This window comes from Pseudophryne corroboree, chromosome 4, assembly GCF_028390025.1.
Source record: "Pseudophryne corroboree isolate aPseCor3 chromosome 4, aPseCor3.hap2, whole genome shotgun sequence".
NCBI classification, from domain to species: domain Eukaryota; kingdom Metazoa; phylum Chordata; class Amphibia; order Anura; family Myobatrachidae; genus Pseudophryne; species Pseudophryne corroboree.
In genome coordinates, this window is record NC_086447.1 from 669,589,507 (window position 1) to 669,602,582 (window position 13,076).

The 13,076-nt window shown below is 46.5% G+C and overlaps 1 protein-coding gene across 2 annotated transcripts in view; it reads left to right on the top strand.

Moving 5' to 3' along the window:
• Positions 1-13,076, top strand: part of VTA1 (vesicle trafficking 1) — a 568,530-nt gene that overhangs the window by 93,547 nt on the left and 461,907 nt on the right. For both annotated transcript variants that reach the window (XM_063917835.1, XM_063917834.1), the window contains exon 2: positions 1,147-1,241. In XM_063917835.1, coding sequence (XP_063773905.1) covers positions 1,147-1,241 — 95 coding nt within the window. The remainder of the gene's footprint in view (positions 1-1,146; positions 1,242-13,076) is intronic.

Here is a 13,076-nt window from a genome sequence, read left to right on the forward strand (position 1 = left end):
ATGGCCTAATATTCTCTTTACAGTGCTGCGTAATATGTGCGTGCTATAAAAATAACTTGTAATAAGTAATAAATGATCAGCTGACTGCGCATCTGCTGCGATTGGAATGCACATGCGTCAAGCTGGTAATGAGGATTTCATGGACAAGTGAATAACAGGAAGTGACCACTTGGACGTGGTTGAAATAATGCAGGCGTGTCATGGTCATTTTTGGGGTATGTATCTGCCATCCGTTGGGAGCTTGTGCCCACAAAAGCATGGCGCCTGCATCGCTACGCTATATCCAGTCTGAGTAGCCATATGCCAACCCTTAAGCCCAATGATCCTTGTTTTTGCATATAGACTTAGAATGTGTACGCAATTGCGAGTGACTCTGCGATGGCTCCGGTGGGCGTCTCTTTTAATTTGTGGACGGCAGCTTCGTAGCTTAGAATTTTATAATTGCATCTGCATACAAACATGAATTAGGCCCTCAGTCAGAGACAAATGTACAAATATTGAACATGAAATTGATCAATGCAATCTAGCTATGCAGGTTTGTCATTCCCAGTTGTTTTGTTTATGCTGATAAGACCATATTTTGAGGGAGAAAGACACGTGGCCGATTCGCCCGGGACCTTGCGTGCCAAGAGAGGCTATTTGGCATGACTTAAGCAACAGTGTACATGCAGCAGATCCCACATTTTGGGAAGGTGTTATCTGTAGTTGGGCATTACCGTAAACTGGTGAACATCCAGATATCTTGTATATTTAAAGAACTTTCCAAGAGCTCTGCAAATAGCTTTTCCCTAGCAGAGAGAACCATGACAATCCCGCTAACTCATCCACCACCTACAAGTAAGGTGTCTTTATGCATAAAGGAGCACATACACACTGTAATGTTAAAGCAACACTGACCATGGATATTAGGACAATTTCTAAACATACAGAATTGTTTTGTATGTTTGCTTTGTAATTGTGCTGCACCTTTTTGATATAACGGAATGCCAATGTTTTTATATTTTTTTTAAAGACCTGTGCATACATTTGGAATACTTGCATATAATTTCATCTGTATCCACAAGGTACAAGTTCTATAAACATGTATGTGGTTGTAGTTAGTGCTGGGAATTGAACACGTGGTATCTTGTTTCTTATCTATTGTAGGTCGCTTGTATGCCATGCAAACTGGAATGAAAATTGATAGTAAAAGTCCAGAGTGTCGCAAATTTCTGTCAAAACTTATGGATCAGCTGGAAACTGTAAGTACATACTGTATAAAAATGCTGACCTTAAATATAAACTTTGCTTTGTACATTTCTCTCTCTCGTTGAAAAAGGAGTTTCACTGGGAGGGGAGGGGGGGGGGGGGTTGTGTGGTTACATTTATTAAGATCCAGGGATTAGTGCCCGTAGCTATCCCAATTGTTCATTGCCTCAGGGCTAGTTGCGATGTTACATGACTGGAACGATGCGGTTACCACACACAGTGGGGGAGATTCAAATGTTTGAAAAGTTGGTTGGGTGTCTGTTTTTTCCTGTCTCCCAACTGACATTTCAAATATTTGAATCTACCCCATTAAGTCAGAAAATGTAGTTACCATGACTAGGCCCAGGGCATTAGCCGCAGTAAACTACAGTAAATTACAGGTCCAGACTTAAGTGGGTTTAGACAGTGTGGTCAGTTAAATAGCACTCATTCCAGATGCTTAACAAACTTGGTCTGAATATAATTTCCCCCTCTTAAAATGAGTTCTTGTAGCCTTGGGTAACTTGGTAACAATGTAGATCTGTCCCCCTGGTACCATCGACTTCACGTTGTTTGAAGAAAGTTATATAAAACAACATAGCTGAATACTAAGTCCTCATATTGCTCCAGAAAAGACACCTACATTTTAGAGAATAGAGTTTGTTGATTATTGCAGAGATAAGTGTGACTGTAATATGTTATGAAAATTTGTGATGTGATCTGCTTTGTTATTTACATACATTTTACAAGCCAAGTGTCTTTCTCTAACTTTATTAATATAATGATACAGAGATGATTGAGAAGAGGTCCACACACTTCACCTTGATTACCCCAGTTGTGTGTTCCTGAATACATATTCCAGATTACCACCTGGTAGAAACGTGTTCTAGGCCTGATTGAGAAGTATCATCAATTACTGTGGTCTTTGTGCTTCATTATTTAATAATTACACCTCTCTGCAGTTTCATCTCTGTTTGACCACTGTTGAAAGGCTTTGTAGAATGGGACGTGTTGAAAATATCTCCTCTCAACAATACATCAAATGCAAAGAGGTGCTTGCTTTATCCTGCACTGACAGGTTATTTTAACACTGGCCATCTGTATGCACATTGTGCCACTATTCGTTTTTCATTTAGATCATTATGTTCCTTGAGCAGCATTAATGGGTTTGATGTAAAATTAAGAGTAGTTGTACCATGGTGCAGCAATTGTAAAACATTTGCTGAAAAAGTAAAATCTAAAAAAACAGACCATAAGGTTTTTGTCTAGTGTTTAAGAAAAACACATTTTGTTTTATACATCTCTGCCCTTTCCTGTTGGTGCTTTTGCCTCATTTCGATGAAAGGGACCAGCAGATTTCCAGCACTTTTGAATTCTAACAAGGTATATTTATCTGTATTTTTGACTGGGTCAAGGAGCATTTTTTTTAGTAGTAGGACACCATACACCCCAATTGTCCTGCGGGGTATCCGGTCTATAGATCTACACCAAAATGGTCTACAGTCAGTAGGTAGACCACTAATTGTAGACATGCTATAGGTAGACAGTGTTAAGATGTAATAGTTATGAAGTTCAAAAGGTCAACATGACAATGGTTGACACACATGGTCTACTTTTTTGTGTCGACCATTTCCATATCTACCTTTTAACCCTGTCGACCTTTGCTACGGTCTACCTATTCTATGTCGACCTTTTGACCCTGGCGACCATTAGTGGTCGACCTATTGACTGTAGACTCTTTTTTTTTTTTAGTGTAGACCTAATAATCCACACCCGTCCTGTGGGTGGTCGGGAGGGTTAAGGACACTCAGGCACTGACGCATCTTTTCTGTGTTAAGCAGAGAGCAGTGGTGTTGGAGAAGCTGGGCACGGCATCCATTTCATGCAGGGAGAGGCCTCGGGACAATCCAGCAGCTGACGGAGTGCTGATCTTGCCCCGTAGCATGAAGTAAAACAGGGGCATGACATACGAGCACGACCCCAAAATGGCATTATACTTGAGGCATGGCTTAGCGGGAACAAAGTCATGCCCCCTTTCCAGGCATACCCCCTTCTTGGGTCCCCGACCTCAGGATTACAAATGTTGGGTGGTCTGGTATACAGGTCTGCATTTACTTCAAATAGGTTAGTTTATGAGAATGGGATTTGTTAAATATGTGAATTACTTTTGTTTGTTGCTCAAACAGATTTGTAGTAGCGTGCACTTAGACTCAGCTTCTAAAAGGTTATCTGCTCTCAAATTTGCTCTACCTCCATTTAGCAGCTCTGAGTATATATCCACCGGCTAAGGGTCAGGAGGACAGTATTTGTGTACTACTCACAGCTGGCCTTCAGGGGAATATAGATTATCCAGTCCCTTATCTCTGCGCTAGACAATCTGTATCACATTTTATCGCAGCAATGCAATACGGAGTGACTCTTGTCGGGTGCATTGCACATGCACGAGAACATGACAAACCACTAGATGTCATTGTGAATGACATTGTGAGTGTTGAAACGGTCAGGTGGCGGGACTGACAAGTAGGCATCCTCAGATGGCACAAAATTTAATTAGATAGGTGTTGCGTAGCTCATTTTTTCTTTCTTCAGTAGTTGCCATCACTCTTCAGACAGCTATGGAGCTGCATTACTGAGGGAAGATGAAGTAGAAATCTCTGATCTCTCCATGGTGTTCTATTTACTACACTTTGGAGAAGTATTGTTTTTTTGTTTTTTAAAAAAGGGTTATCACCGCTTTATACATTTGCCCCAAAGTGTATTACTGATCTCTCTTGAAGCAGTTGCTGGCAAATACTTTTTAAGGTTTAGGCAGTTATGTAAGAAATTCCAAGTGTAAGGAACCACAGTGTTTTCAGCAAGTTCACCGCTAAATTTAAAGTGGCAATTCGTTTTTTGCTGGTTTTGCTATTTAACTAGTTTCCACTTTAAATTTAGCCACAGACGGTTAGTAGTTTGTCTTCCTCTCAATGTATAAAAGTTCTATGAACTGCAATTCGCAACACTAGTTCTAGAGGACCTTCTATATTCCAGAACATTCTATCCTCCAAACTTCATTACATATTTGTCCACATACTCCTATCCTCACATTGCGTCAAATATCCCTGTTCGGCAAACAAGAGACGTTGCAACTTAGCCGAGCCAGAAACATTTTCACAAAATATTGGTATTATTTGCATACAAAAGTGACAAAATTGCAATGTAAGGGTAGCCTGAATACTGACGTTGGCATTTCACGTAGCTTCTGTGTGCAACAAAGTCGCTAATCTGGGTAAGAAGACAGAGGCCATGCCTCACGCCACGCATCATTATGCTGAAACTACAACTTTATACCAAATCCTTTTAGACAAAAATGTTACTTCTGAGTCCTAAGTACCTAGGACACTACAAGCAAATTTATATGCAGCTGTGGTGCGAATAAAATGTAAAAGTACAGATTCGCTGCCCATGGCAGAGCACCTAAGTAATGCCATATGACATAAAAAGAATAGGTGTATGAGGACACATCCTGTATGGTATGTTGACAAATACATATACAACTCTATTATGTTTCCAAACATTGCCTGATGTTGTCCTAGCTACTAACTAAAGGCCAGTTAGGTGTGGTTTATAACCCAGCCCTTTGTCACAACTGTGCCTCCTCGCCTGAGTGGAGAGTGTAATTGAATTTTCAGAGTTTTTTAAACATTTTGAAGTAGAGCTGTTAGTATATCAACTTACAAATAATGAGGAGCCATGACCTGGTTAAATGTTATTAAAATCTTATACAGGTTGAGTATCCCTTATCCAAAATGCTTGGGACCAGAGGTATTTTGGATATGGGATTTTTCCGTATTTTGGAATAAGTGCATACCATAATGAGATATCATGGTGATGGGACCTAAATCTAAGCACAGAATGCATTTATGTTACATATACACCTTATACACACAGCCTGAAGGTAATTTTAGCCAATATTTTTTATAACTTTGTGCATTAAACAAAGTGGGTCTATCTACATTCACACAATTCATTTATGTTTCATATACACCTTATACACACAGCCTGAAGGTCATTTAATACAATATTTTTAATAACTTTGTGTATTAAACAAAGTTTGTGTACATTGAGCCATCAAAAAACAAAGGTTTCACTATCTCACTCAATAAAGTCCGTATTTCGGAATATTCCGTATTTCGGAATATTTGGATATGGGATACTCAACCTGTACATGTTTCATTTTGGTTTAAAATACAGTTTCCCACAATTATTAAGACAAAATAAATGCTAGCTTAAAATATTTTAAAAAATAAACATTTTGTGACTGTAAACAATCCAAGGAAGTTAGGTACGATGAGGGACGTACTAAGCAGTGATAACAGGGAAGAGAAGTGAGCCAGTGGAGAAGTTGCCCATGGCAACCAATCAGCTGCTCTGTATACTTTTATAGTATGCAAATTATAAATGTTAAGACAATGCTGATTGGTTGCCATGGGCAGCTTCTCAACTGGCTCACTTCTCCACTTTTATCACTGCCTAGTACATGTCCCCCTATATTGCTAACTTTGTCATGTGAGTATTGCAAGGTAAGAATGTATGCAAGCTATTACAGTATATAGAGGTTTGCTTAATCTCCTATATATTTGCCCAAGTCTGTGACTCTGTGCCCGTAACGCTGGGCGGAGTCACAGGCACAGATCTGGCCAGGAACAGTCCCCTCCCTCTCTCCGCCCAGTCCCCTGTCTCCCTTCTCCCCGTACACTCTCGTTGGTGACACCGCAGCCGCTGACTGTGAGCGGAACTCACACTACCCGCCTCACAGACTAGCGGCTGCTGCAGAGTTCAGGGGGACATGCTGAGCACTGGCAGCTGCTCTCGCTCCCTCTCCCACCCGCGACATCCACCCGTCACTTACCCGCGGTCGCGGGTGAAAAGGGGGCGTGGCTTCGCGGAAGGGGGCGTGGCTTCGCGTCCCGACGCCCCGTTTTCGGCACATTGTGGGTCGGGGCAGTGCTGGCTTCTGCACTGTGACAGGAGCCGGCACTTTGGTGTCACCCCTCAGAGGGTAACACCCGGGTGCGGCCCGCACCCACGTTGTGGCGCCACTGCTCCCGCCCCCACCCGTAGCACAAACACCCGCCGCATCCACCCACCACCCGCGGCACTCCCGTCCCCTCCCCCACCCAGAGCACAAACACCCGCGCCACCCACCCGCGGAACTCCCGCCCCGTCCCCCACCGGTAGCACCAACACCCGAGGCAAACCAACCGCATTCGCCCCCCACCCGCGGCACTCCCACCCGCAGCACCAACACCCGCGACACCCACCGCATCCACCCACCACCCGTGGCACTCCACCCCCTCCCCCACCCGCAGCACCAACACCCGCACCACCCGTGGCACTCTGCCCCCTCCCCCACCCACAGCACCAACACCCGCTGGCCCCCCCTGCGGCACCCAACGCATCCCCCACATGCGCTCCCACCCGCGGCACTCACGCCCCCACCCGTAGCTCCCACACCTGCAGCACCCCCCGCCCCTCCCCCACCCGCTGCAACCCTGCCCCTCCCCCACCCGCTGCAACCCTGCCCCTCCCCCATACCCACCTCTCACCCCTGCTGCACCCTTCACCCAACCCGCACCACCACCGCAACTGCCACATCCTGCACCCACCCCTCCTGCACCCACCCCTCCCCCACCCGCACCACCTCCCCAACCCTCGGAACCCCAGCAGCTGCCTCCCACCACCCAACTGCACCACCACTGCTCCAGCCCCTGCCCCCCCTCCGCACCTGTCCCCCACCCACAGCACCTCCCCCATCATCTACAGACACCTCCCCCACCCCCAGCACTTCTACAAACCATCACCCAACCTCCCCCTCTGCAACCCCAACTCCCCCTACATCGCCCCTCCCCCACACACAGCACCTCCAGACCCCCTCCTTCATCCACAGCCTCCTGCACCTGCCCCTCCACCACCAGCAGCATCTACAGACCCCATCCACACCCCCTCCCGCCCCCCCCCCAACCCACCCGCAGCATCCTCACACCCGCCCCTTCCCCACCGCCGCACCACCTCCCCTGCTCCTCCCCTACCTGCCGCAGCTGTACCAACCGCCCTAACCCAACTGCGGTATCCCTGCACCGGCACCCTCCCCCACCCACTGCAGCAGCACACCTGGCCCACTACAACCGCCGTAACCCCACACCCACCACTCACTCATCCACAGCGCCCACGGACCCCCTCCCCCATCCGTGCCATCCCTGCACCCGCCCCTCCCCTAGCTACCGCACATCCACATCACCTACCCCATCCAGATCACGTACCCCACCCGCAACACCCCCGCCACTCCCACAACCACAGCACCTACCTGCCCGCATTATCTACAGGCACCCTCCACATCTGCGGACCTCCCACACCTGCCCCTCCCCCACCCGCAACACCTCTGGACCACCACCCGAACCACCTCCGGACTCCCTCCCCCATCCACAGCTCCCCGCATCCACCCCTCCCCCATCCACAACATCTACATCCCCCATCCGTGCCATCCCACACCTCCCCCAAGCACAGCACTTCTGGAACCCATCACCTAACCTCACCCCCCCTGCACCTCCAAACGCACACCCTTACATCGCCCCTCCCACACACACATCACCTCCATACCCCCTCCTTCATCCACAGTCCCCCTCCCCCACCCCTCCCCCACCAACAGCAACTACACTCCCCATCCGCGCCCCCTCTACACCTCCCCCTCCCCCACCCACAGGACCTCTGCACCCTTTACGCCATCCATGCCCCTGCACCCACCCCTCCGCCACCCACAACACCTCTGGACCCCCTCCCACACCCAACCCTCCACCACACGTAGCACCTCGAATCACCATCCACAGCCGCTACAAGTGATTCCCACGGATAGGAACCTCACTGAACCCACCCCCTTTCCAAACCCCCCAAACTTTTGTGAGTATAGTTGCTAGCAATGGACATTGGATTAATTAGAAACACTAATACTGTGGCCATTATGTGTATAAGCAACACTGCTACCTGTGCCCATTGTGTATAAGCGGCTCTGCTACCTGTGGGTATTGTGTGTATAAGCGGCTCTGCTACCTGTGGTCACTGTGTGTATAAGTGGCTTTGCTACCTGTGGGTATTGTGTGTATAAGCCGCTCTGCTACCTGTGGGTATTGTGTGTACACGTGGCTCTGCTACCTGTGCTCATTGTGTGTATAAGCACCTCTGCTACCTGTGGGCACTGTGTATAAGCGCCTCTGCTACCTGGGGGTATTGTGTGTATAAGCGGCTCAGCTAGCTGTGGGCACTGTGTGTATAAGCGTCTCTGCCCCCTGTGGGTATTGTGTGTATAAGCGGTTCTGCTACCTGTGGGTAATGTGTGTACATGTGGCTCTGCTACCTGTGCCCATTGTGTGTATAAGCCCCTCTGCTACCTGTGGTCACTGTGTGTATAAGCGCCTCTGCCCCTGTGGGTATTGTGTGTGTATAAGCGGTTCTGCTACCTGTGGGTAATGTGTGTATAAGTGGCTCTGCTACCTGTGGGTATTGTGTGTATAAGCGGTTCTGCTACCTGTGGGTATTGTGTGTATAAGCGGCTCTGCTACCTGTGGGCATTGTGTGTATAAGCGGCTCTGCTACCTGTGGCCACTGTGTGTATAAGCGCCTCTGCTACCTGTGGGTATTGTGTGTATAAGCGACTCTGTTACCTGTGGCCATTGTGTGTATAAGCGGCTCTGCTACCTGTGGGTATTGTGTGTATAAGCGCCTCTGCTACCTGTGGGCACTGTGTGTATAAGCCCCTCTGCTACCTGTGGGCACTGTGTGTATAAGCGCCTCTGCCCCCTGTGGGTATTGTGTGTATAAGCGGCTCTGCTACCTGTGGGCACTGTGTGTATAAGCGCCTCTGCCCCCTGTGGGTATTGTGTGTATAAGCGGTTCTGCTACCTGTGGGTATTGTGTGTATAAGCGGTTCTGCTACCTGTGGGTATTGTGTGTATAAGCGGCTCTGCTATCTGTGGGCACTGTGTGTATAAGCGCCTCTGCCCCCTGTGGGTATTGTGTGTATAAGCGGTTCTGCTACCTGTGGGTATTCTGTGTATAAGCGGTTCTGCTACCTGTGAGTATTGTGTGTATAAGCGGCTCTGCTATCTGTGGGCACTGTGTGTATAAGCGCCTCTGCCCCCTGTGGGTATTGTGTGTATAAGCGGTTCTGCTACCTGTGGCCACTGTGTGTATAAGCGGCTCTGCTACCTGTGGCCACTGTGTGTATAAGCGGCTCTGCTACCTGTGGCCATTGTGTGTATAAGCGGCTCTGCTACCTGTGGCCACTGTGTGTATAAGCGCCTCTGCTACCTGTGGGTATTGTGTGTATAAGCGGCTCTGTTACCTGTGGCCATTGTGTGTATAAGCGGCTCTGCTACCTGTGGGTATTGTGTGTATAAGCGCCTCTGCTACCTGTGGGCACTGTGTGTATAAGCCCCTCTGCTACCTGTGGGCACTGTGTGTATAAGCGCCTCTGCCCCCTGTGGGTATTGTGTGTATAAGCGGCTCTGCTATCTGTGGGCACTGTGTGTATAAGCGCCTCTGCCCCCTGTGGGTATTGTGTGTATAAGCGGTTCTGCTACCTGTGGGTATTCTGTGTATAAGCGGTTCTGCTACCTGTGAGTATTGTGTGTATAAGCGGCTCTGCTATCTGTGGGCACTGTGTGTATAAGCGCCTCTGCCCCCTGTGGGTATTGTGTGTATAAGCGGCTCTGCTACCTGTGGCCACTGTGTGTATAAGCGGCTCTGCTACCTGTGGCCACTGTGTGTATAAGCGGCTCTGCTACCTGTGGCCATTGTGTGTATAAGCGGTTCTGCTACCTGTGGCCATTGTGTGTATAAGCGGCTCTGCTACCTGTGGCCACAGCACCTTCGTATCTTATCTACAGTGCATTGCTGTTACTCATCTGGTACTTCATAATGCATACACTAGCAATATATACTACACTCTACACTATGTTATTCATTGTGCCCTGCAGCCACTCTGCACGCCCTCACAAAGGCCTACGCCCCCTTGACAATCGCACGCCCTCCCCCCTTACAATATTTACCCACTGCCATAAAAAAAAAAACAGGTAATACTCCATATAATAACAATTATAGCACAGCTGAAGCCCGTGCAGGGGATAATGGATCGTAGCCCCTTGCAGCGGTATTTTCTGTCTAACACCTTCCCTCTCTTTATCCTCTCCCTACCACCCTGCCTCTCCCTATCCTTTACCGATCGCACAGCGTTTCTGTACATTCCCTTTCTCTCCCCCTACGCCTCTCTATCTTATCTCAACCGGAACCCATTTCTGTATGCCCTCTATACTGCCGTGCGTTTCTGATTCTGTTATCTACCGCCCTGCGTATGTTCAAAGGCGTGCAGAGGTTAATGGGGCGTAGCCCCTAACGACGGTGTGAAGAGCGCCCGTAGGGCGCGATGAATCACCTAGTTTTTTATATTTGCACGAAAATGAGCCGCAGTGATTTCTGTAGAAATGACTGCACATTTTTTCTCGCAGCCCCAGATCAGGCCCAAATTTTTACTTATTATTTTAATGAAAAGTTGTCAGGAGGACTTGATTCAGAACCCCTTGGATCCCCCCAATACCTAATGACTAATTAAACAATTGGAAGTTTCCAGTTAGCTTAATTAGTCCATATTTACTTACCTACTGTTAGCCCTGCCCTCTTCCTCCTCCACTTCCCTGACATGCTGGAATACAACACATGTTACTGTGACATGGAAGGGGGTCCCTCTCAGCTCTGGGCCCCATAGCAGCTGCACTGCCTGCACCTATGGTAGCTACGCCCTTGGCTGGAAGTCTTCTTCATTTTCTGCAGCGTGTGCGAGACTCCCCGTCAGGCTGTGAGACACCCTGCCTGGGCCTGAGACTCTGTCAGTCAGTGTCAGTCAAGTGTGTGTGAGACTTGTGCCATATTAACCATATTGCCTGATTTTTATTCAAGTGTGTGTGTGTCTTGTATCTACCTAACAATCAGCCATGGCTGCCAGGTGCTCTATCGGCAAAATGTACCCTCATCTGCGGAATTTGTTTTGTTGGTGGTGATTTACGATGCTAGCATGATCCTGCATTGGTCATTAGCATCAGTTACACCACAGGGTCATTCCACATCAAATCACTGTAAAATAAATTAAATGTCCACCACCCAGCTCAGATTTTTACGATTTTTTTCTTAGTTAAGAGAGGAGGTCAAAAAAACTATTTCTGCCAAATATCTCGACTGTCTGACAATTCGTTTATTAAATATTGATTTTTCAATTCAATTATTTACTAATCGCACCTTCTTTATGCAGTTTGTTTGAAATATGACGGGTGTTTATTAAAGAATCACCATGAAATTTGGATCCCTAAGGTAACTCTTCCTGCCGAATCCAAAACAAATCACTTTATATGCTTTACTTTTTGAGTTACGGTAAAAACGCACGTTTTTCGAAAAGACTAAAACGCTAGGTTCAATCAACATTATATTTCCCACATTTTTTTATGTGCTTTACAAAGGTATACATTACTACCACACAAAAAATCAGCATGGTACTCTGTTTCATACTGGAGAAATTTTTTTTTATGAACTTGACGTTCAATTACTGTTGTACCGCATACATAATTAACACAAGAAATCATGACATTTTAAAACTTAAACATAACTTGAGTTCCTAACTTATCTAATGTCACAGAATACATGGTAAGACAATCAAGAAAACTTAAAGAAACCCATGGCATTCTAGCAGAACCTGAAAAATACAGAGGTAAAGCCCGTCCTGTACAGATCGTTCATCGGGTACAGCAGTTTTACAAAGATGATGGATATTCCCGGATGTGCGCTGGAAAGAAAGTTTGTTTCTGTAAAAGTTCTAGGAGGACAAAGGATTCTAACAGAAAATGCTACTCCTAGTAAACTTGAAAGAGCTTTATCTTGCTTTCAAATACTGTTTTCCAGACATTCAAGTTGGATTGTCTAAGGTTTGTTTCTTATGACCCACATGGTGTGTTAGCGTTGCTGCAAGAGGTATGCATTCTGTACGTGTTTGTGCGTGTTTGTGAAACTCACCAAAACGTAAAAAATTACTGGTTACTGCTCTACCAGAAGATGGACTACAAAGACCTAACTGAAATCCTTGTTTGTTCTTCAGTCTCAAAAACTTGTATGCTTCATCGATGTGACAAATGTCCTGGTCTGGAAGCACTTCAGAAAATAGTTGAAAAACTTTTTCATGATAGTGTCATGGATGATGACACAATTGTTTATAAGCAGTAGGTCCAAAGTAAATTGGTTACAATCACTAGTACTGTGGAACAATTCTGACGTTATTTGGAGCGCTGTTGATGATGCAACAGCCCATCTGTATACAGCAAAGTTGCAGGCTGAATACCTACACCAGTTGAAGGAAACCATTTGACCAGAAACAGAAGCCATGTGTTACTAGATTTTCCCAAAAATTATTATTTTGTGTGTCAGGATGCAATTCAAGGATAACACTTCAAGGATAACACTTCACAAGCAACACTTCACCCATTTGCTGTATACAGATAGAGCCACGCTCATCTATGTTGCGATGGCATAAAGTTTTTCTACATGTCACAAAATGAAATTCAAGACTGCAAATCCAAGCTGCATAGCTGTCTAGAAACGGCAAAGACTGTGGTAGGAACACTTGCTCATCACTTATTTCGGCCTATTAGTTATGATGAGCTACACATATTCCGATTGTCATCAGACGACATGCAGGAACCACAGTTTGGAGAGAGGGGGGGGCTATCCAATTACAAGTGAAAATACATTGGGCAAATTTTCACAATGTTTCACCC